This window comes from Danio rerio, chromosome 15, assembly GCF_052040795.2.
Source record: "Danio rerio strain M-AB ecotype USA chromosome 15, GRCz13ab, whole genome shotgun sequence".
Taxonomy (NCBI): Eukaryota; Metazoa; Chordata; class Actinopteri; order Cypriniformes; family Danionidae; genus Danio; species Danio rerio.
In genome coordinates, this window is record NC_141035.1 from 46,981,972 (window position 1) to 47,004,535 (window position 22,564).

At 37.1% G+C, this 22,564-nt stretch overlaps 5 protein-coding genes across 7 annotated transcripts in view; 4 read left to right on the forward strand and 1 right to left on the reverse strand.

The window, feature by feature from the left end:
• The window catches only part of gria4a (glutamate receptor, ionotropic, AMPA 4a), an 877,747-nt gene that overhangs the window by 345,343 nt on the left and 509,840 nt on the right, over positions 1-22,564 (reverse strand). The window lies entirely within an intron of this gene.
• On the forward strand, positions 208-2,887 carry LOC110437928 (uncharacterized). The gene is made up of 3 exons (XM_087284774.1): positions 208-251; positions 577-658; positions 909-2,887. The coding sequence occupies exon 3, from the start codon at positions 914-916 to the stop codon at positions 1,841-1,843; it is 930 nt and encodes a 309-aa protein (XP_087140900.1). The 5' UTR covers positions 208-251; positions 577-658; positions 909-913; the 3' UTR covers positions 1,844-2,887.
• LOC141377922 (uncharacterized) lies at positions 577-15,995 on the forward strand. 3 transcript variants are annotated; one of them, XM_087284756.1, is made up of 5 exons: positions 3,375-3,440; positions 3,769-3,866; positions 7,763-10,549; positions 10,881-10,978; positions 13,796-15,995. In XM_087284756.1, exon 3 carries the CDS (start codon positions 7,768-7,770, stop codon positions 8,947-8,949), a length of 1,182 nt encoding a protein of 393 aa, XP_087140882.1. In that variant the 5' UTR covers positions 3,375-3,440; positions 3,769-3,866; positions 7,763-7,767; the 3' UTR covers positions 8,950-10,549; positions 10,881-10,978; positions 13,796-15,995. The 3 variants fall into 3 exon arrangements, with proteins under 3 accessions (XP_087140884.1, XP_087140882.1, XP_087140883.1); XM_087284757.1 differs by having other exon boundaries at positions 7,768-10,549; XM_087284758.1 differs by lacking the exons at positions 3,375-3,440; positions 3,769-3,866 and adding an exon at positions 577-658.
• On the forward strand, positions 13,801-16,118 carry LOC147833768 (uncharacterized). Its single transcript, XM_087284748.1, has one exon. The coding sequence runs from the start codon at positions 13,801-13,803 to the stop codon at positions 15,064-15,066; it is 1,266 nt and encodes a 421-aa protein (XP_087140874.1). The 3' UTR covers positions 15,067-16,118.
• Positions 19,508-22,088, forward strand: LOC147833769 (uncharacterized). The gene is made up of 2 exons (XM_087284778.1): positions 19,508-19,519; positions 19,917-22,088. The coding sequence occupies exon 2, from the start codon at positions 19,917-19,919 to the stop codon at positions 20,760-20,762; it is 846 nt and encodes a 281-aa protein (XP_087140904.1). The 5' UTR covers positions 19,508-19,519; the 3' UTR covers positions 20,763-22,088.

Sequence of the window (22,564 nt, forward strand, 5' to 3'; positions counted from 1 at the left end):
TACTTTCAATAAAACATTTATATATGATTTTGTAATAATTATGCACGTTTAGTTGAGGCTTTTAGACAATTACTGACACAAATACTTTGCTGACTAAACTGAAGCGATTTATTTACCGCGTTTTGGCTTTCGTTGCTAATGCGCCCTCTGGAGGAAGTTACCGCTCAGTGTGAAACACGCATGCGCAGTACGGAGATTCACCAGTCCAGAGATGAGAAAAAACCTTGCGGCGGGAACATGCAGCTAACAGAGTAAGAGCCTTTTATAAACGGAAAATAAATGTCTGTTAGTGTAATATTGCTTTAGATGAACTGTAACAACATTATGTCTGACATATATTCAGTTTATCCACTTCATCATAAATAGGTTCGTGTGTGAAGTCTGTATAATATTCAAGTAATCCAACATGGTGTTTTACATTTATTTATATAAGATACATAGAGAAGGTTCTGCACTGTATTCATTTTATTACTGATAACGGCAGAAACTACTTGTATTATTTTGTTATATATTATTTTATGTAATATGATTGATTTATATTTTAATTTATATAATTTGTTTTTGATGTGTTCACAGTGAATCACAGCCTTTCCTACATGCTGAAAATATCCCATCATAAAGGCTAGTAGAGCATCTAAACAAGCAGGAGATCATTCAGGTTGGTGAATATATATATATATATATATATATATATATATATATATATATATATATATATATATATATATATATATATATAACTTTTTTCCTTTTATATATTTGCACTGATTTCAGGTGTAAATTATTAATTGTTACTGGGTGTCATGGCACCTATCACTATCCCTTTAACACTAGTACATCAGATTAAAAGTTTGATATTTAAACTTAAAGTGTTTCACTTGAACTGATTTTCACTTTGTTTATTTTAGATCAGATGGAGGAGAACGAGCAAAGACAAGAAGAGGATGAGGAACGCAACTTCAACACTCAAGGAACTAAAACAACACATCTGCACAGCTGTCGTCAGTGTGGAAAGAGTTTCAGAAGAAAATCCAAACTGAAAAAACACAGAAAGACTCACGCTGGAGAGAAACCGTACACCTGTACTGAATGTGGAAAGAGTTTCTCACAGCTGGACAGTTATAAACAGCACCAGAAAACACATGAAGACAAGAGAGATCATGAGTGTTTGCAGTGTGGGAAGAGCTTTACTACAGCTGGTCATCTGAAAATCCACCAGAGGATTCACACTGGAGAAAAACCTTACAAGTGCTCATATTGTGAGAAGAGTTTCAGTCAGTCTTCACATCTGAAATCACATGAGCGAATTCACACTGGAGAAAAGCCGTATCACTGTACTCAGTGTGGAAAGAGTTACAAAGACAAATCCAGTCTGACTTATCATCTGCTTGTTCACACTGGAGAGAAGCCGTTTACCTGCACTCAGTGTGGTCATGATTTTAGCTCATCAACAATTCTGAGACGACACATGAGAATTCACACAAATGAGAAGCCTTATGCATGTCTGTTCTGTGAAAAGAGATTTTTAAGTCTCAGTGATTGTAAACGACACCAGAAAATACACACTGGCGAGAGAGGTCATGTGTGTTTGGAGTGTGGGAAGAGCTTTACTCAATCTGGCAGTCTGAAAATCCACCAAAGGATTCACACTGGAGAAAAACCTCACAAGTGCTCATATTGTGAGAAGAGTTTCAGTCGGTCTTCACATCTGAAATCACACGAGCGAATTCACACTGGAGAGAAGCCGTATTGCTGTCCTCCATGTCAGAAGAGTTTCAAAGACTCATGGAGTCTGACTTATCATCTGCTTGTTCACACTGGAGAAAAGCCATTCAGCAGCTGAACGTTCATTTCCAGATTCATATAAAAGCTCAAGTGCTCATATTGTGAGAAGAGACTCAGTGGGTCTGGAGTATGTTCACACTGAGTGTCAGTGGTTATTAATATGAGAAGGCTTTGTTCTGTATGAGGAAAAGTTTACACAGATTCATTTTGTTCAGAATGTTTTTGACTTGACTTTGGAGAAACTAATAACTCTAACACATAATGCTAGTTTCAGCGAGAGCTCAGTGTTATTTTAAGTTCTGTTTTAGTTCATTATACTCAAATGTTTTCTCCTGTTGTTCTAATTAAAGAGCTGCACCAGATTTTAAAGCTCCAACCCTGTAGTTTGTTGACAGTAATATTGAGATCTGAAACTGATGCTCATGTAATGTGATGTTCCTGTTAGTTCAGTCCTGTGTTATAGAAATCAGACAGACACATTTTGTCATTATTTTTCATATAAGAGCAGACGTGTCCACTGGTAAATAAACGTTTGGCTTTTAGTTTCATCAGCTTCAGCTGAACTAAGCAGTGTGGAGTTTGCATGTTTCCCCGTGTTGGCGTGGGTTTCCTCCGGTTTGCCCCACAGTCCAAACACATGCTCTAAAGGTGAATTGAATAAACTAAATTGGTCGTAGAGTATTAGTGTGTGTGAATGAGTGTGTATGGGTGTTTCCCAGTACTGGGTTGCAGCTGGAAGGGCATCCACTGTGTAAAACATATGCTAAATAAGTTGGCGGTTCATTCCACTGTGGAGCCCCCTGATGAATAAAGGGACTAAGCTGAAGGAAGATTAATGAATGAAGGTTTTCTATTTACAAATCTGTTTTAAAACTGAAAGAGACCTGATTTTGTGGGTTTGTGTTATTAAATTGGTTTACGGTACTTCAGTTTTCACTCATGAACAATTCTGTGAATTAAAAAATACAAGAAATTTGTGGACTAAAACTCTTAAGTTTATGATTGTGCAGTTTATAGCCTGTTGACACCAATAAAACGAGATTAATGTGTCAATTTACAGAAGATTTCAGACATTATAATAATAAATGAAGAGAAAACTTAATTGTTTAACAGCTCAGTTACACTTTATGTCCCTTTCATTTAATCCAGTTGTCATGTTTAATTGAATAAGCAGACACATATGAGGCTATAACTATACAGACAATAAATATAATATAGTAATAGTAATAAATAGATGTTTGGCTTTCAGTGTCATCATGTCTGACTATCTCTAGCTGAACTCAACAGTTTGTTATGCTGCTTTATATTGGTTATATTGTTTTATAGTATTATTTTAGTTTAATCAACACTGATTTACACAAACATGATCTCTTTTCTCCCGATCTCAGATCAATAAACATTTTAATGACCAAAATATGTATTATACTTTCAATAAAACATCTATAAATGATTTTGTAATAGTTATGCACGGTTAGATGATGTTTTCAGTCAATTAATGACACAAATACTTTGCTGATTAAACTAAAGCGATATATTTACCGCGTTTTGGCTTTTGATGCTAAAGCGCCCTCTGGAGGAAGTTAACGCTCAGTGTGAAACACGCATGCGCAGTACCGGAGTTAAGAAAACTACGGCGGGAACATGCAGCTAACAGAGTAAGAGCCTTTTATAAACGAAAACTAAATGTCTGTTAGTGTAATCTTGCTTTAGATGAACTGTAACAACATTATGTCTGACATATATTCAGTTTAATCCACTTCATCATAAATAGGTTCGTGTGTGAAGTCTGTATAATATTCAAATAATCCAACATGGTGTTTTACATTTATTTATATAAGACACATAGAGATAGTTTCAGCACAGTATTCATTTTATTACTGATAATAGTAACGAGTTGTATAATTTTATTATATATTATTTTACGTTATTTGATTGATTTATATTTTTATTTATTTAATTTATTTGTTTTTGATGTGTTCACAGTGAATCACAGCCTTTCCTACACAGAAATTGCAGTAAATGGTGAAAATATCCCATCATAAAGACTAGAAGAGCATCTAAACTATCAGGAGATCATTCAGGTTGGTGAATATAAATAATATTTTTCTTTTTTATATATTTGCACTGATTTCAGGTGTAAATTATGAAATGTTACTGGGTGTTACGGCCCTTACCTAAATACGACTCTTGATCCTTAGACAAAGTAACTAGGGTTGGGCGATGTCGAACAATTTGGCATAGTACCATGTCTAATGTGAAACATTGTGATGTATGATGGCATCATTGTTGCAGGCGGCGGTGAATTAATTATTTATGAATAATGAATAAATTCACAACTAATTATTATTTGTTGCCTACTGTTTCAACTACGTGACCCGCATGGTCTTTGTTTTACTCAAAACCAAATCACAAATAAATAAAGATACACACAAATTACCATCTGTCAGTCACTTTTTCTGCAGGACTCTGGCATGAATAGGCAGATGATCTGTGTTATTATAATGGCCTCGACAAACTTGGTTGGTAAAAAATGTGCAAAACCAACAGTATCTGAGGTTTTCACTACAATTACAAAGTACAAGTGTGAAAGCGAAAGATTGAAGCAGTGTACTGATTCTGTGACACGTCACCTGATAGATTCAAAAGGAAGGATCGAAGGATGGTGATGCCAGCTTAGAATCATCATGTCTGTCGGCCATCGGTGATGGATGATGGCATCGTCTATCGACCCAACCCTAAACGTAACAAATAAACAACGGCCAAAGTGCTCCAATTAATTTATTATTACCATAACATAATCAGCAAAACAATCCAAAAGGACAAGAGATGGGGAGCCCAACAACATAATTAAGTTAAGACTCCCTGCTACAAACAAATATTAGGAAAGTATAAAGGAGAACACAACAATAAAGCCGTCAGAAACTGTGGTGGAGTGGAGGAATGAGCCAATAGTATCTGGATGCAGCCTTTATGATGCAAGCTGAGATCGCATCACTCAGAGATGCAATGTCAGACACAATGTACTCAATTGAGCTAGTGACGTCACTGTTAGGGGTAAGGTTAGGGGTAGGGTTAGGTGAGCTTATTAAGGCCCAATCCTAATTCTATTTTTGTATCTCTTCCTCTTCCTCTTTGCCCTTGAAACAGAGTGTAAAGGGGAAGGGCTTTAAAATTTACCCCTAAAAACTGGGACAGCACTACAGCAACTGCACACGTCATCATATGTCATCAAGGGCTCTTACTTCATGTGAGATCAGACGATTACGACTGCTTTAGTTATTCCAGTTGTGTTATTTTTGGTATTTATCTTCAGGAAATCACTAAAGGCAACGATATCATGTTATCATAACAATCTAATGTGACAATAATATCGTAACTATACTGCGCATTTACATTTCAACATCAACATTAAAGCAGATGCTGTAAAAAGGTCACTCGCAGCCACTAGACTTTTCTGACAGGGGATTTGAGTGTCATCGAGTGACAGAATGTTGTGGAACTGCTGTACAGGAGTTATGATTATGGATTATAGATAGCGAAATTTAGCAGTTTTTATTTTAGCGTTTTTTTAAACATGATGGTAAAACATGAACTCGGTTATGAATATATTAAAACATGTGCTTGTTTGTTGTAAAAATTAGTCATTTTGACAAAAAATACAAATTTGTGCATTTCCTGACTTCTGGGTGCTGGGGTCCGTTCTTCGTACGTGGATTACTCAGTTAGCTGGATTTAGATATTGACGATTTGACACGATCCAGGATTGTGTCGTTCTTCAAAGCTGATCCGAGAGTTGTTGTCATAGCAACAGTTCTGCTAGCTCAAACCTGGTCAGAAGCAGGTTCAGTTCATATAAACAGGATTAGATCGGGTCAGTTCAAGCTAAGATAATACAGAAAGTATGTGCCGAATTCTGATATTTTCTTACAGTAGTAGTTATATACACTTGGGAAAATAGTAAATATTTTTTAACTATATATATAAAGTTATAGTTATTAATAAAATAAATAAAGTTATATATATTAATAAAACTTATGCAATCTGCACCCCCGAAATGAAAGTACAAAGACTGCCGTCAGCCAATCGTTGCATTGCTGATCATGATTTCGCGGATCGATAGATCTGTCCTTAACAACACACGCAGCGATCTCAGATCAGTTCATCCAGACGTTTTAATCTGATTCACAAACTTGTTTGATGAACCAAGTTAGCGAGAAATCAGTTATCAAGATTAAAAGATCCTGGATCTGCCAAATCATCTTAGATCATTTAAGCAAGGTACGGAGAACAGACCCCAGCTCTCCTGCTGTTGTAGCTGGTGTATTCTGGGAAATTTTCTTACCCCTTGCTTTCGAGTGTGGTCCTGAAAAATCTCCCTTTTGAGGGGTATCTACCCATTCCCCTTAACCCTACACCTTCACACTAAAGAGAAGTGGAACACCCACCCTTTCACGTGAATGAGAGGTAGGGGTAAGGGCTAAGGGGTAGAATTGGATTTGGGCCTAAAAAGCTTTGGTTGCATCTGCACCAAGTCTGCAGCCAGATCCTTCTCGTATGAGCGAGAGCCTCTTCCATAAGTTTTAAAAGCCTGACGTCACCAAATCAACCAGTAGAAAACTGAAAAGGGAAAAAGACAAACAAGATCAATTGAAAATATTAATTACAGGCAGGAGTGAACGCCACAGTAACTCTGGGTCTTTAACGTGTATTTTGTTTGGCGAAGTTGAGTGCCTAGAAAGCCACGATTACATAAAATCAATGAGTATAATTATTATTATTTGTACAAAAGATTTTTTAATTGTTTGTTTTCTAACTGTACATTTATTCTTTACCTGTTTTGTTATTATGTGGGTGTGGTTAAAAGGTCCGCTCGCGAGTTCAATGAATAACGTGAAAGTGTTCGACACAGTAATGAAAGAGGAACAGAGAAAAAGGCCGGTGCGCATCGTGATGCTCAGTCGCCAGTTTAGAGAGTTAAAGCCAACAAACTGTTAGGATTGCAATCACAGCATCCTCAGAGCAGGCAGTTTGACTGAATCCTATCAGATGACAGGAAGATGTGGTGTGATTACTTCGGAGTTTGACAGAACTTTATGATGTGCGTCATTGCAGAACGTGAGTGTTCATAGTTCATTATTAAAAAACTTTAATTATCATTCGATGTATATATACATGCATCTATATGCATATTTATAGTTTGCAACTGTATTAGAACGACACGTTTATTATGTTATGTGTTCGTCATCTTTCACGTGTTTATTCACGTGTAGTAATAATGACGCAGCATTTTTCCGTGAGTAGTTTGAGGACTAATTAAACCTTTTTTTTTCTTTATTATAGAACCACACACATACATACACAATCACCCGCAACAGCATGAACATTTACAGCAACATTTAACTTAATCTGATCACTTGCTTTAACACAATCACTCATTATACATTATACATTCATTGCAGCATTGATCGCTGGACCTTCTGTTTATGAGGTGGATTTTTCTGTGAAACTATTGGGACTTATTTCACCATATTACAAGTGATCGCTGGACCTTCTGTTTATAAGTCCTCTGATACTATTAGGACTTATTTCCCCACTATATTACAACCTTCCAGTACTGTAATTATTGTCATCTTATATGATAATTGTTTTTCATTTACGTGGGCCTACGCTATTTTATTTGATTTGTATTGTGATGATTATGTTTACACATTAATCATAAAGAAATTGATACATTGTTTGAACATAATAATTTGTGTCTGACCTCTTTACTCTTCTCCTATTCTTTGGACATCAATTGGATAATATATCCTTTAAGGTGGTATATACAGTAATCAGTGCATTCATACAAGCTTCAATACATTATTATTATTATTATTATTATTGGGTGAACTATCACTTTAACTCTAGCACATCAGATTCAAAGTTTATCACACTTAAAATGTTTCACTTGAACTGATTTTCACTTTGTTTATTTTAGATCAGATGGAGGAGAACGAGCAAAGACAAGAAGAGGATGAGGAACGCAACTTCAACACTAAAGGAACTAAAACAACACATCTGCACAGCTGTCGCCAGTGTGGAAAGAGTTTCAGAAGAAAATCCAAGCTGAAAAAACACAGAAAGACTCACGCTGGAGAGAAACCGTACACCTGTACTGAATGTGGAAAGAGTTTCTCACAGCTGGACAGTTATAAACAGCACCAGAAAACACATGAAGACAAGAGAGATCATGAGTGTTTGCAGTGTGGGAAGAGCTTTACTACAGCTGGTCATCTGAAAATCCACCAAAGAATCCATACAGGAGAAAAACCTTACAAGTGCTCATATTGTGAGAAGAGTTTCATTCAGTCTTCACAGCTGAAATCACATGAGCGAATTCACACTGGAGAGAAGCCGTTTACCTGTACTCAGTGTGGTCATGATTTTAGATCATCGTCAAGTCTAAAACTACACATGAGAATTCACACGAATGAGAAGCCTTATGCATGTCTGTTCTGTGAAAAGAGATTTTCACGTCTGACTAATTGTAAACGGCACCAAAAAACACACACTGACGAGAGAGATCATGTGTGTTTGGACTGTGGGAAGAGTTTTACTAGAGCTGGTTATCTGAAACAGCACCAAATGATTCACACTGGAGAAAAACCTCACAAGTGCTCATATTGTGAGAAGAGTTTCAGACAGTCTGGAGACTTGAAAAGACACGAGCGAATTCACACTGGAGAGAAGCCGTTTACCTGCACTCAGTGTGGTCATGATTTTAGATCATCGTCAAATCTAAAACTACACATGAGAATTCACACAAATGAGAAGCCTTATGCATGTCTGTTCTGTGAAAAGAGATTTTCACGTCTGACTAATTGTAAACAGCACCAGAAAACACACACTGGTGAGAGAGATCATGTGTGTTTGGAGTGTGGGAAGAGCTTTACTACAGCTGGTTATCTGAAACGCCACCAAAGGATTCACACTGGAGAAAAACCTCACAAGTGCTCATATTGTGAGAAGAGTTTCATTCAGTCTTCAGATCTGAAATCACACGAGCGAATTCACACTGGAGAGGAGCCGTATTGCTGCCCTCCATGTCAGAAGAGTTTCAAAGACTCATGGAGTCTGACTTATCATCTGCTTGTTCACAATGGAGAAAAGCCATTCAGCAGCTGAACGTTCATTTCCAGATTCATATAAAAGCTCAAGTGCTCATATTGTGAGAAGAGACTCAGTGGGTCTGGAGTATGTTCACACTGAGTGTCAGTGGTTATTAATATGAGAAGGCTTTGTTCTGTATGAGGAAAAGTTTACACAGATTCATTTTGTTCAGAATGTTTTTGACTTGACTTTGGAGAAACTAATAACTCTAACACATAATGCTAGTTTCAGCGAGAGCTCAGTGTTATTTTAAGTTCTGTTTTAGTTCATTATACTCAAATGTTTTCTCCTGTTGTTCTAATTAAAGAGCTGCAGCAGATTTTAAAGCTCCAACCCTGTAGTTTGTTGACAGTAATATTGAGATCTGAAACTGATGCTCATGTAATGTGATGTTCCTGTTAGTTCAGTCCTGTGTTATAGAAATCAGACAGACACATTTTGTCATTATTTTTCATATAAAAGCAGACGTGTCCACTGATAAATAAACATTTGGCTTTCAGTTTCATCAGCTTCAGCTGAACTAAGCAGTGTGGAGTTTGCATGTTTCCCCGTGTTGGCGTGGGTTTGCTCCGGTTTGCCCCACAGTCCAAACACTTGCTCTAAAGGTGAATTGAATGAACAAAATTGGTCGTAGTGTATGAGTGTGTGTGAATGAGTGTGTATGGGTGTTTCCCAGTACTGGGTTGCAGCTGGAAGGGCATCCACTGCGTAAAACATATGCTGAATAAGTTGGTGGTTCATTCCACTGTGAAACCCCTAATAAGGGACTAAGCTAAAGGAAAATGAATGAATGAAGGTTTTCTATTTACAAATCTGTTTAAAAAGTGAAAAATACCTGATTTTGTGGGTTTGTGTTATTAAATTGGTTTACAGTACTTCGGTTTTCACTCATGAACAATTCTGTGAATGAAAAAATACAAGAATTTTGTGGACTAAAAGTCTTAAGTTTATGATTGTGCAGTTTATAGCCTGTTGACACCAATAAAACGAGATTAATGTGTCAATTTACAAAGATTTCAGACATTATAATAATAAAGGAAGAGAAAACTTAATTGTTTAACAGCTCAGTTACACTTTATGTTCCTTTCATTTAATCCATTTGTCATGTTTAACTAAATAAGCAGACACATATGAGGCTATAACTATACAGATAATAAATATGATAATATAGTAATAGTAATAAATAGGCCTAGATGTTTGACTTTCAGTTTCATCATGTCTGACTATCTCTAGCTGAACTCAACAGTTTGTTATGCTACTTTATATTGATTATATTGTTTTATAGTATTATTTTAGTTTAATCAACACTGATTTACACAAACATGATCTCTTTTCTCCCGATCTCAGATCAATAAACATTTTAATGACCAAAATATGTATTATACTTTCAGTAAAACATCTATAAATGATTTTGTAATAGTTATGCACGGTTAGATGATGTTTTCAGTCAATTAATGACACAAATACTTTGCTGACTAAACTGAAGCGATATATTTACCGCGTTTTGGCTTTTGATGCTAAAGCGCCCTCTGGAGGAAGTTAACGCTCAGTGTGAAACACGCATGCGCAGTACCGGAGTTAAGAAAATTGCGGCGGGAACATGGCAGCTAACGGAGTAAGAGCCTTTTATTAACGAAAAATAAATGTCTGTTTGTGTAATATTGCTTTAGATGAACTGTAACAACATTATGTCTGACATATATTCAGTTTAATCCACTACATCATAAATAGGTTCGTGTGTGAAGTCTGTATAATATTCAAATAATCCAACATGGTGTTTTACATTTATTTATATAAGATACATAGAGATAGTTTCAGCACAGTATTCATTTTATTACTGATAACGGCAGTAAGGAGTTGTATCATTTTATTATATATTATTTTATGTAATATGATTCATTTATATTTTTATTTATTTAATTTATTTGTTTTTGATGTGTTCACAGTGAATCACAGCCTTTCCTACACAGAAATTGCAGTAAATGGTGAAAATATCCCATCATAAAGACTAGAAGAGCATCTAAACTATCAGGAGATCATTCAGGTTGGTGAATATATATGAATTTTTTCTTTTTATATATTTGCACTGATTTCAGGTGTTGATTATCAATTGATACTGTGAGTTAAGGCGTCTACTTAAATATGACTCGTGATCCTGAGACAAAGTAACTAGGGTTGGGCGATGTCAACCAGTTTGGCATTGTATGATGTCTAATGTGAAACATCGTGATGGACAATGACATCGTCGTCATAGCCAGCGGTGAAATAATTATTTATGAATAATTACTTAATTCATAACGAATGATTATTTGTAGCCTACTGTTTCAACTACCTGACCCGCATGGTCTTTGTTTACCCATAACCAAATCACAAATAAATAAAGAGACACACAAATTACCACCTGTCAGTCACTTTTTCTGCAGGACTTTGGCATGAATAGGCAGATGATCTGTGTTATTATAATGGCCTCGACAAACTTGGTTAGTAAAAAAGGTGCAAAACCAACAGGAACCAACCAACAGTATCTGAGGTTTTCACTGCAATGACTAAGTACAAGCGTGAAAGCCAAAGATTGAAGCAGTGTACTGATTCTGTGACACTATAAGTGATAGATTCATAAGACAGAAGAGTCGTTAAATAGAGACAAGATTAATTAAATATCACGCTTAACAACTATAGTGAAATGAGATCCAGCGGTACATCCTTGATAAACTGTCTGACGTGCACTGCTCTCTGGGGTTTTGTGCTCAAAGCACCCGTGACTGCTGGAGCTCTGAGGCATGCGTACGCTACTGCACATGACAGTGTGTGTGTGTGTGTGTGTGTGTGGTTATGTGATGTGTGTTTTCAGCGGTATAGTGTGAATGAAGAGATCTTTTCAGAAATGCTAGGTATAACACCAGTGTGCTCAAGGAATGTTTTCGTCTTAAAATGTCATTTTAAATCTAAGACATATTAGTGTAAACGGGGCCTGAGTGTGTATTTTTCGCGAGCGGGTTGCTGCTGCGATGGGGGTGGGGCAGATGATCTCAATGACGGCTTAGCATCGTCATGTCTGTCGGCTATGGCCAATGGATGATGGCATCGTCTATTGACCCAACACTAAACGTAACATAAATAAACAACGGCCAAAGTGCTCCAACTGAATTATTTATTACCATAACATAATCAGCAAAACAATCCAAAATGGCAAGAGATGAGGAGCCCAACAACATAATAAATGACAAGCAAACAAACCTAAAGCAGGTTAAGACTCCCCCACTCCAAACAAATATCAAAAGGAAAGTAGAGCTGCACGATTCTGGCTAAAATGAGAATCGCGATTATTTTTGCTTAAAATAAAGATCAGGATTTTCTCACAATTCTGTAGATGTAAAATAAAGATTAATATGAGTCAGCAAATATTATTGTTTTTTTCTCAAAGATATGGTAAAACAACAATAATAATAGTATGTTTTACTAACACTGTAAACATTTATTTTTATGCACAACTGTGTGTTCGCTATGAAAGAAAAAACATCTCAAATGGTTGTCGCAGTCATAGCCTAACCCTAAAATGCGATATGATTATTTAAATGATGTGCACGCTTTCGGTTTCGTTTTCACTGCAAAGTGCTGTTCATACTTTGCACGCGGCTCTCAAACGATCATTCTGTGTCACAAACTAAATATTATTTACAACTTTATTACCTGTTACTCTCACAGCCTATGCAGTAGAGCTGCACAATTAATCGTGAAAAGATGGCGATCTCGATTCGACCCCCTAGACGATCTCAATCCAGCATTTCTACGATTCTGTCAATCATATTTTCAAGTTCAGGAGAGAAGCAATGGTGGCCGCACAAGTCTTCACATTGTTTTACGTACAATGTTCAGCAACGTGGACACCTCCAAATGGTGTTGAAAGAGTCACATGCTGTATTTATAAGATATAATTCACCTCAAAAATGTCATTTCTATCTTCATGTAACGTATTTGCGACTGCAAAATCACACGTGACGTGAGCATCAGCTGTTATCACAGGGACGGAGGGCGGGCGCGCCTCTGAATAAAGTTTACTTTAGTGAAAGGAGGTGGAATCGAGATCGCAGTCTTTTCTCGATTAATTGTGCAGCTCTAAAGGAAAGTATAAAGGGGGGCGTCACGGTGGTGTAGAAGGTAGCACAATCGCCTCAGAGCAAAAAGGTCACTGGTTCGAGTCCCGGCTGGGTCAGTTATCATTTCTGGAGTTTGCATGTTCTCCCTGTGTTGGTGTGGGTTTTCTTTGGGTGCTCCGGCTTGATCGAAAGACATGCGCTATAGGAGAATTGGGAAAGCTAAATTGTCTGTAGTGTATGTGTGAGTGAGAGTGTGTGGGTGTTTCCCAGTGATGGGTTCAGTGCAGCTGGAAGGGCATCCGCTGTGTTAAACATATGCTGGATAAGTAGGCGGTTCACTCCACTGTGGCGACCCCAGATTAATAAAGGGACTAAGCCGAACAGAAAATTAATGAAGTATAAAGGAGAACACAACAATACAGCTGTCGATAACTGTGGTGTCGTGGAGGAATGAGCGAGAGCCGCTTCTGTCTGTTTTAAAAGCCTGACGTCACCAAATCAACCAATAGAAAACTGAAGAGGGAAAAAAACAAACAAGATCAATTGAAAATATTAATTTCAGGCAGGAGTGAACGCCACAGTAACTCTGGGTTTTTAACCAGTATTTTGTAAGACGAACTTGAGTGTCTAGAAAGCCACGATTAAATAAAATCAATGAATAATATTATTGGGTGAACTATCACTTTAACTCTAGCACATCAGATTCAAAGTTTATCACACTTAAAATGTTTCACTTGAACTGATTTTCACTTTGTTTATTTTAGATCAGATGGAGGTGAACGAGCAAAGACAACAAGAGGATGAGGAACGCAACTTCAACACTAAAGGAACTAAAACAACACATCTGCACAGCTGTCGCCATTGTGGAAAGAGTTTCAGAAGAAAATCCAAGCTGAAAAAACACAGAAAGACTCACGCTGGAGAGAAACCGTACACCTGTACTGAATGTGGAAAGAGTTTCTCACAGCTGGACAGTTATAAACAGCACCAGAAAACACATGAAGACAAGAGAGATCATGAGTGTTTGCAGTGTGGAAAGAGTTTTACTAGAGCTGGCAGTCTGAAAATCCACCAGAGGATTCACACTGGAGAAAAACCTTACAAGTGCTCATATTGTGAGAAGAGTTTCAGTCGTTCAGGAAACTTGAGAGTACATGAACGAATTCACACTGGAGAGAAGCCGTTTACCTGTACTCAGTGTGGTCACGATTTTAGATCATCATCAAATCTAAAACAACACATGAGAATTCACACAAATGAGAAGCCTTATGCATGTCTGTTCTGTGAAAAGAGATTTTCACAACTGGGTTCTTGTAAACAGCACCAGAAAACACACACTGGTGAGAGAGATCATGAGTGTTTGCAGTGTGGGAAGAGCTTTAATAGAGCTGATCATCTGAAAATCCACCAAATGATTCACACTGGAGAAAAACCTCACAAGTGCTCATATTGTGAGAAGAGTTTCAGACAGTCTGGAGACTTGAAAAGACACGAGCGAATTCACACTGGAGAAAGGCAATATCTCTGCACTCAGTGTGGAAAGAGTTACAAAGACAAATACGGTCTGACTTATCATCTGCTTGTTCACACTGGAGAAAAGCCGTTTACCTGTACTCAGTGTGGTCATGATTTTAGATCATCAACAAGTCTAAAACTACACATGAGAATTCACACAAATGAGAAGCCTTATGCATGTCTGTTCTGTGAAAAGAGATTTTCACGTCTCGGTGATTGTAAACAGCACCAGAAAACACACACTGGCGAGAGAGATCATGAGTGTTTGCAGTGTGGGAAGAGCTTTAATAGAGCTGGACATCTGAAAATCCACCAAATGATTCACACTGGAGAAAAACCTCACAAGTGCTCATATTGTGAGAAGAGTTTCATTCAGTCTTCACAGCTGAAATCACACGAGCGAATTCACACTGGAGAGAAGCCGTATTGCTGTCCTCCATGTCAGAAGAGTTTCAAAGACTCAAGGAGTCTGACTTATCATCTGCGTGTTCACACTGGAGAAAAGCCATTCAGCAGCTGAACGTTCATTTCCAGATTCATATAAAAGCTCAAGTGCTCATATTGTGAGAAGAGACTCAGTGGGTCTGGAGTATGTTCACACTGAGTGTCAGTGGTTATTAATATGAGAAGGCTTTGTTCTGTATGAGGAAAAGTTTACACAGATTCATTTTGTTCAGAATGTTTTTGACTTGACTTTGGAGAAACTAATAACTCTAACACATAATGCTAGTTTCAGCGAGAGCTCAGTGTTATTTTAAGTTCTGTTTTAGTTCATTATACTCAGATGTTTTCTCCTGTTGTTCTAATTAAAGAGCTGCAGCAGATTTTAAAGCTCCAACCCTGTAGTTTGTTGACAGTAATATTGAGATCTGAAACTGATGCTCATGTAATGTGATGTTCCTGTTAGTTCAGTCCTGTGTTATAGAAATCAGACAGACACATTTTGTCATTATTTTTCATATAAGAGCAGACGTGTCCACTGGTAAATAAACGTTTGGCTTTCAGTTTCATCAGTTTCAGCTGAACTAAGCAGTGTGGAGTTTGCATGTTCTCCCCGTGTTGGCGTTTGTTTTCTCCCAGGTTTAACCACAGTCCAAACACATGCTCCAAAGGTGAATTGAATGAACAAAATTGGCCGTAGTGTATTAGTGTGTGTGAATGAGTGTGTATGGGTATTTCCCAGTACTGGGTTGCAGCTGGAAGGGCATCCACTGTGTAAAACATGCTGGAAAAGTTGGCGGTTCATTCCACTGTGGAGCCTCCTGATGAATAAAGGGACTAAGCTGAAGGAAAATTAATGAATGAAGATTTTCTATTTGCAAATTTGTTTTAAAACGGAAAGAGACCTGATTTTGTGGGTTTGTGTTATTAAATTGGTTTACGGTACTTCAGTTTTCACTCTTGAACAATTCTGTGAATTAAAAAATAAAAGAAATTTGTGGACTAAAACTCTTAAGTTTATGATTGTGCAGTTTATAGCCTGTTGACACCAATAAAACGAGATTAATGTGTCAATTTACAGAAGATTTCAGACATTATAATAATAAATGAAGAGAAAACTTAATTGTTTAACAGCTAAGGTACACTTTATGTCCCTTTCATTTAATTCATTTGTCATGTTTAACTAAACAAGCAGACACATATGAGGCTATAGCTATACAGATAATAAATATAATTATATAGTAATAAATAGATGTTTAACTTTCAGTGTCATCATGTCTGACTATCTGTAGCTGAACTCAACAGTTTGTTATGCTGCTTTACATTGATTATATTGTTTTATAGTATTATTTTAGTTTAATAAACACTGATTTACACAAACATGATCTCTTTTCTCCCGATCTCAGATCAATAAACATTTTAATGACCAATATATATATTATACTTTCAATAAAACATTTATAAATGATTTTGTAATAGTTATGCACGTTTAGATGATGTTTTCAGTCAATTAATGACACAAATACTTTGCTGACTAAACCGAAGCGATATATTTACCGCGTTTTGGCTTTTGATGCTAAAGCGCCCTCTGGAGGAAGTTAACGCTCAGTGTGAAACACGCATGCGCAGTACCGGAGTTAAGAAAACTCCGGCGGGAACATGCAGCGAACAGAGTAAGAGCCTTTTATAAACGAAAAATAAATGTCTGTTAGTGTAATATTGCTTTAGATGAACTGTAACAACATTATGTCTGACATATATTCAGTTTATCCACTTCATCATAAATAGGTTCGTGTAGTCTGTATAATATTAAAATAATCCAACATGGTGTTTTACATTTATTTATATAAGATACATAGAGATAGTTTCAGCACAGTATTCATTTTATTATTGATAACGGCAGTAACTAGTTGTATCATTTTATTATATATTATTTTATGTAATATGATTCATTTATATTTTTATTTATTTAATTTATTTGTTTTTGATGTGTTCACAGTGAATCACAGCCTTTCCTACACAGAAATTGCAGTAAATGGTGAAAATATCCCATCATAAAGACTAGAAGAGCATCTAAACTATCAGGAGATCATTCAGGTTGGTGAATATATATGATTTTTTTCTTTTTATATATTTGCACTGATTTCAGGTGTTGATTATCAATTGATACTGTGAGTTAAGGCGTCTACTTAAATATGACTCGTGATCCTGAGACAAAGTAACTAGGGTTGGGCGATGTCGACCAGTTTGGCATTGTATGATGTCTAATGTGAAACATCGTGATGGACAATGACATCGTCGTCATAGGCAGCGGTGAAATAATTATTTATGAATAATTACTTAATTCATAAGGAATGATTATTTGTAGCCTACTGTTTCAACTACCTGACCCGCATGGTCTTTGTTTACCCATAACCAAATCACAAATAAATAAAGAGACACACAAATTACCACCTGTCAGTCACTTTTTCTGCAGGACTCTGGCATGAATAGGCAGATGATCTGTGTTATTATAATGGCCTCGACAAACTTGGTTAGTAAAAAAGGTGCAAAACCAACAGGAACCAACCAACAGTATCTGAGGTTTTTACTGCAATTACTAAGTACAAGCGTGAAAGCCAAAGATTGAAGCAGTGTACTGATTCTGTGACACTATAAGTGATAGATTCAAAAGACAGAAGAGTCGTTAATTAGAGACAAGATTAATTAAAGATCACGCTTAACAACTATAGTGAAATGAGATCCAGCGGTACATCCTTGATAAACTGTCTGACGTGCACTGCTCTCTGGGGTTTTGTGCTCAAAGCACCCGTGACTGCTGGAGCTCAGGTGCATGCGTACGCTACGGCACATGACAGTGTGTGTGTGTGTGGTTATGTGATCTGTGTTTTCAGTGGTATAGTGTGAATGAAGAGATCTTTTCAGAAATGCTAGGTATAACACCAGTGTGCTCAAGGAATGTTTTCGTCTTAAAATGCCATTTTAAATCTAAGACATATTAGTGTAAACGGGGCCTGAGTGTGTATTTTTCGTGAGCGGGCTGCTGCTGCGATGGGGGTGGGGCAGATGATCTCAATGACGGCTTAGCATCGTCATGTCTGTCTTGGCGTTGGATGATGGCATCGTCTATCGACCCAACACTAAACGTAACATAAATAAACAACGGCCAAAGTGCTCCAACTAAATTATTTATTACCATAACATAATCAGCAAAATAATCCAATATGGCAAGAGATGAGGAGCCCAACAACATAATAAATGACAAGCAAACAAACCTAAAGCAGGTTAAGACTCCCCCACTCCAAACAAATATCAAAAGGAAAGTAGAGCTGCACGATTCTGGCTAAAATGAGAATCGCGATTTTTTTTTGCTTAAAATAAAGATCAGGATTTTCTCACAATTCTGTAGATGTAAAATAAAGATTAATATGAGTCGGCAAATATTATTGTTTTTTTCTCAAAGATATGGTAAAACAACAATAATAATAGTATGTTTTACTAACACTCTAAACATTTATTTTCATGCACAACTGTGTGTTCGCTATGAAAGAAAAAACATATCAAATGCTTGTCGCAGTCATAGCCTAACTCTAAAATGCGATATGATTATTTAAACGATGTGCACGCTTTCGGTTTTATTTTTACTGCAAAGTGCTGTTCATACTTTGCACGCGGCTCTCAAACGATCATTCTGTGCCACAAACTAAATATTATTTGCAACTTTATTACCTGTTACTCTCACAGCCTATGCAGTAGAGCTGCACAATTAATCGTAAAAAGATGGCGATCTCGATTCAACCCCCTAGACGATCTCAATCCAGCATTTCTACGATTCTGTCAATCATATTTTCAAGTTCAGGAGTGAAGTAATGGTGGCAGCACAAGTCTTCACATTGTTTTACGTACAATGTTCAGCAACATGGACACCTCCAAATGGTGTTGAAAGAGTCACATGCTGTATTTATAAGATATAATTCACCTCAAAAATGTCATTTCTATCTTCATGTAATGTATTTGCGACTGCAGAATCACACGTGACGTGAGCATCAGCTGTTACTACAGGGACGGAGGGCGGGCGCGCCTCTGAATAAAGTTTACTTTAGTAGAAGGAGGTGGAATCGAGATCGCAGTCTTTTCTCGATTAATTGTGCAGCTCTAAAGGAAAGTATAAAGGGGGGCATCACGGTGGTGTAGAAGGTAGCACAATCGCCTCACAGCAAAAAGGTCACTGGTTCGAGTCCCGGCTGGGTCAGTTATCATTTCTGGAGTTTGCATGTTCTCCCTGTGTTGGTGTGGGTTTTCTTTGGGTGCTCCGGCTTAATCGAAAGACATGCGCTATAGGGGAATTGGGTAAGCTAAATTGTCTGTAGTGTATGTGTGAGTGAGAGTGTGTGGGTGTTTCCCACTGATGGGTTCAGTGCAGCTGGAAGGGCATCCGCTGTGTTAAACATATGCTGGATAAGTAGGCGGTTCATTCCGCTGTGGCGACCCCAGATTAATAAAGGGACTAAGCCGAACAGAAAATTAATGAAGTATAAAGGAGAACACAACAATAAAGCTGTCGATAACTGTGGTGTGGTGGAGGAATGAGCGAGAGCCGCTTCTGTCTGTTTTAAAAGCCTGACGTCACCAAATCAACCAATAGAAAACTGAAGAGGGAAAAAGACAAACAAGATCAATTGAAAATAATAATTTCAGGCAGGAGTGAACGCCACAGTAACTCTGGGTTTTTAATCAGTATTTTGTAAAACGAACTTGAGTGTCTAGAAAGCCACGATTAAATAAAATCAATTAAAATTATTATTATTATTATTATTATTATTATTATTGGGTGAACTATCACTTTAACTCTAGCACATCAGATTCAAAGTTTATCACACTTAAAATGTTTCACTTGAACTGATTTTCACTTTGTTTATTTTAGATCAGATGGAGGTGAACGAGCAAAGACAACAAGAGGATGAGGAACGCAACTTCAACACTAAAGGAACTAAAACAACACATCTGCACAGCTGTCGTCAGTGTGGAAAGAGTTTTAGAAGAAAATCCAAACTGAAAAAACACAGAAAGACTCACGCTGGAGAGAAACCGTACACCTGTACTGAATGTGGAAAGAGTTTCTCACAGCTGGACAGTTATAAACAGCACCAGAAAACACATGAAGACAAGAGAGATCATGAGTGTTTGCAGTGTGGGAAGAGTTTTACTACAGCTGGTCATCTGAAACGACACCAGAGGATTCACACTGGAGAAAAACCTTACCAGTGCTCATATTGTGAGAAGAGTTTCAGCCAATCAGGAGACTTGAGAGTACATGAACGAATTCACACTGGAGAAAAGCCGTTTACCTGCACTCAGTGTGGTCATGATTTTAGATCATCGTCAAATCTAACACAACACATGAGAATTCACACAAATGAGAAGCCTTATGCATGTCTGTTCTGTGAAAAGAGATTTTCACGTCTCGGTGATTGTAAACGGCACCAGAAAACACACACTGGCGAGAGAGATCATGAGTGTTTGGAGTGTGGGAAGAGCTTTACTACAGCTGGTCATCTGAAACGGCACCAAAGGATTCACACTGGAGAAAAACCTCACAAGTGCTCATATTGTGAGAAGAGTTTCAGTCGGTCTTCACATCTGAAATCACACGAGCGAATTCACACTGGAGAGAAGCCGTATTGCTGTCCTCCATGTCAGAAGAGTTTCAAAGACTCATGCAGTCTGACTTATCATCTGCTTGTTCACACTGGAGAAAAGCCATTCAGCAGCTGAACGTTCATTTCCAGATTCATATAAAAGCTCAAGTGCTCATATTGTGAGAAGAGACTCAGTGGGTCTGGAGTATGTTCACACTGAGTGTCAGTGGTTATTAATATGAGAAGGCTTTGTTCTGTATGAGGAAAAGTTTACACAGATTCATTTTGTTCAGAATGTTTTTGACTTGACTTTGGAGAAACTAATAACTCTAACACATAATGCTAGTTTCAGCGAGAGCTCAGTGTTATTTTAAGTTCTGTTTTAGTTCATTATACTCAGATGTTTTCTCCTGTTGTTCTAATTAAAGAGCTGCAGCAGATTTTAAAGCTCCAACCCTGTAGTTTGTTGACAGTAATATTGAGATCTGAAACTGATGCTCATGTAATGTGATGTTCCTGTTAGTTCAGTCCTGTGTTATAGAAATCAGACAGACACATTTTGTCATTATTTTTTATATAAGAGCAGCCGTGTCCACTGGTAAATAATCATTTGGCTTCCAGTTTCATCAGCTTCAGCTGAACTAAGCAGTGTGGAGTTTGGATGTTTCCCCGTGTTGGCGTGGGTTTCCACCGGTTTGCCCCACAGTCCAAACACTTGTGCTATAGGTAAACTGAATGAACTAAATTGGTCGTAGTGTATGAGTATGTGTGAATAAGTGTGTATGGGTATTTCCCAGTACTAGGTTGCAGCTGGAAGGGCATCCACTGTGTAAAACAAGCTGGAAAAGTTGGCGGTTCGTTCCACTGTGGAGCCCCCTTATGAATAAAGGTACTAAGCTGAAGGAAAATTAATTAATGAAGGTTTTCTATTTACAAATCTGTTTTAAAAGAGAAAAATACCTGATTTTGTGGGTTTGTGTTATTAAATTGGTTTACAGTACTTCAGTTTTCACTCATGAACAATTCTGTGAATTAAAAAAAAAGACATTCGTGGACTAAAACTCTTAAGTTTATGATTGTGCAGTTTATAGCCTGTTGACACCAATAAAATTAGATTAATGTGTCAATTTACAGAAGATTTCAGACATTATAATAATAAATGAAGTGAAAACTTAATTGTTTAACAGCTCAGTTACACTTCGTCCCATTTAATTCAGTTGTCATGTTTAACTAAACAAGCAGACACAAGTTTGACTTTCAGTCTCATCATGTCTGACTATCTCTAGCTGAACTCAACAGTTTGTTATGCTGCTTTATATTGGTTATATTGTTTTATAGTATTATTTTAGTTTAATCAACACTGATTTACACAAACATGATCTCTTTTCTCCCGATCTCAGATCAATAAACATTTTAATGACCAAAATATGTATTATACTTTCAATAAAACATTTATAAATGATTTTGTAATAGTTATGCACGTGTAGATGATGTTTTCAATCAATCACTGACACAAATACTTTGCTGATTAAACTGAAGCGATATATTTACCGCGTTTTGGCTTTTGATGCTAAAGCGCCCTCTGGAGGAAGTTAACGCTCAGTGTGAAACACGCATGCGCAGTACCGGAGTTAAGAAAACTGCGGCGGGAACATGCAGCTAACAGAGTAAGAGCCTTTTATAAAGGAAAAATTAATGTCTGTTAGCGTAATATTGCTTTTGATTAACTGTAACAACATTATGTCTGATATATTCAGTTTAATCCACTACATCATAAATAGGTTCGTGTGTGAAGTCTGTATAATATTCAAATAATCCAATATGGTGTTTTACATTTATTTATATAAGATACATAGAGATAGTTTCAGCACAGTATTCATTTTATTACTGATAACGGCAGTAACTTGTTGTATCATTTTATTATATATTATTTTATGT

What these genes read in the sequence shown, in the direction of transcription:
- LOC110437928 (XM_087284774.1), top strand. Translation starts at nt 914, where the DNA reads ATGGAGGAGAACGAGCAAAGACAAGAAGAGGATGAGGAACGCAACTTC.
- LOC147833768 (XM_087284748.1), top strand. Translation starts at nt 13,801, where the DNA reads ATGGAGGTGAACGAGCAAAGACAACAAGAGGATGAGGAACGCAACTTC.
- LOC147833769 (XM_087284778.1), top strand. Translation starts at nt 19,917, where the DNA reads ATGGAGGTGAACGAGCAAAGACAACAAGAGGATGAGGAACGCAACTTC.
- LOC141377922 (XM_087284758.1), top strand. Translation starts at nt 7,768, where the DNA reads ATGGAGGAGAACGAGCAAAGACAAGAAGAGGATGAGGAACGCAACTTC.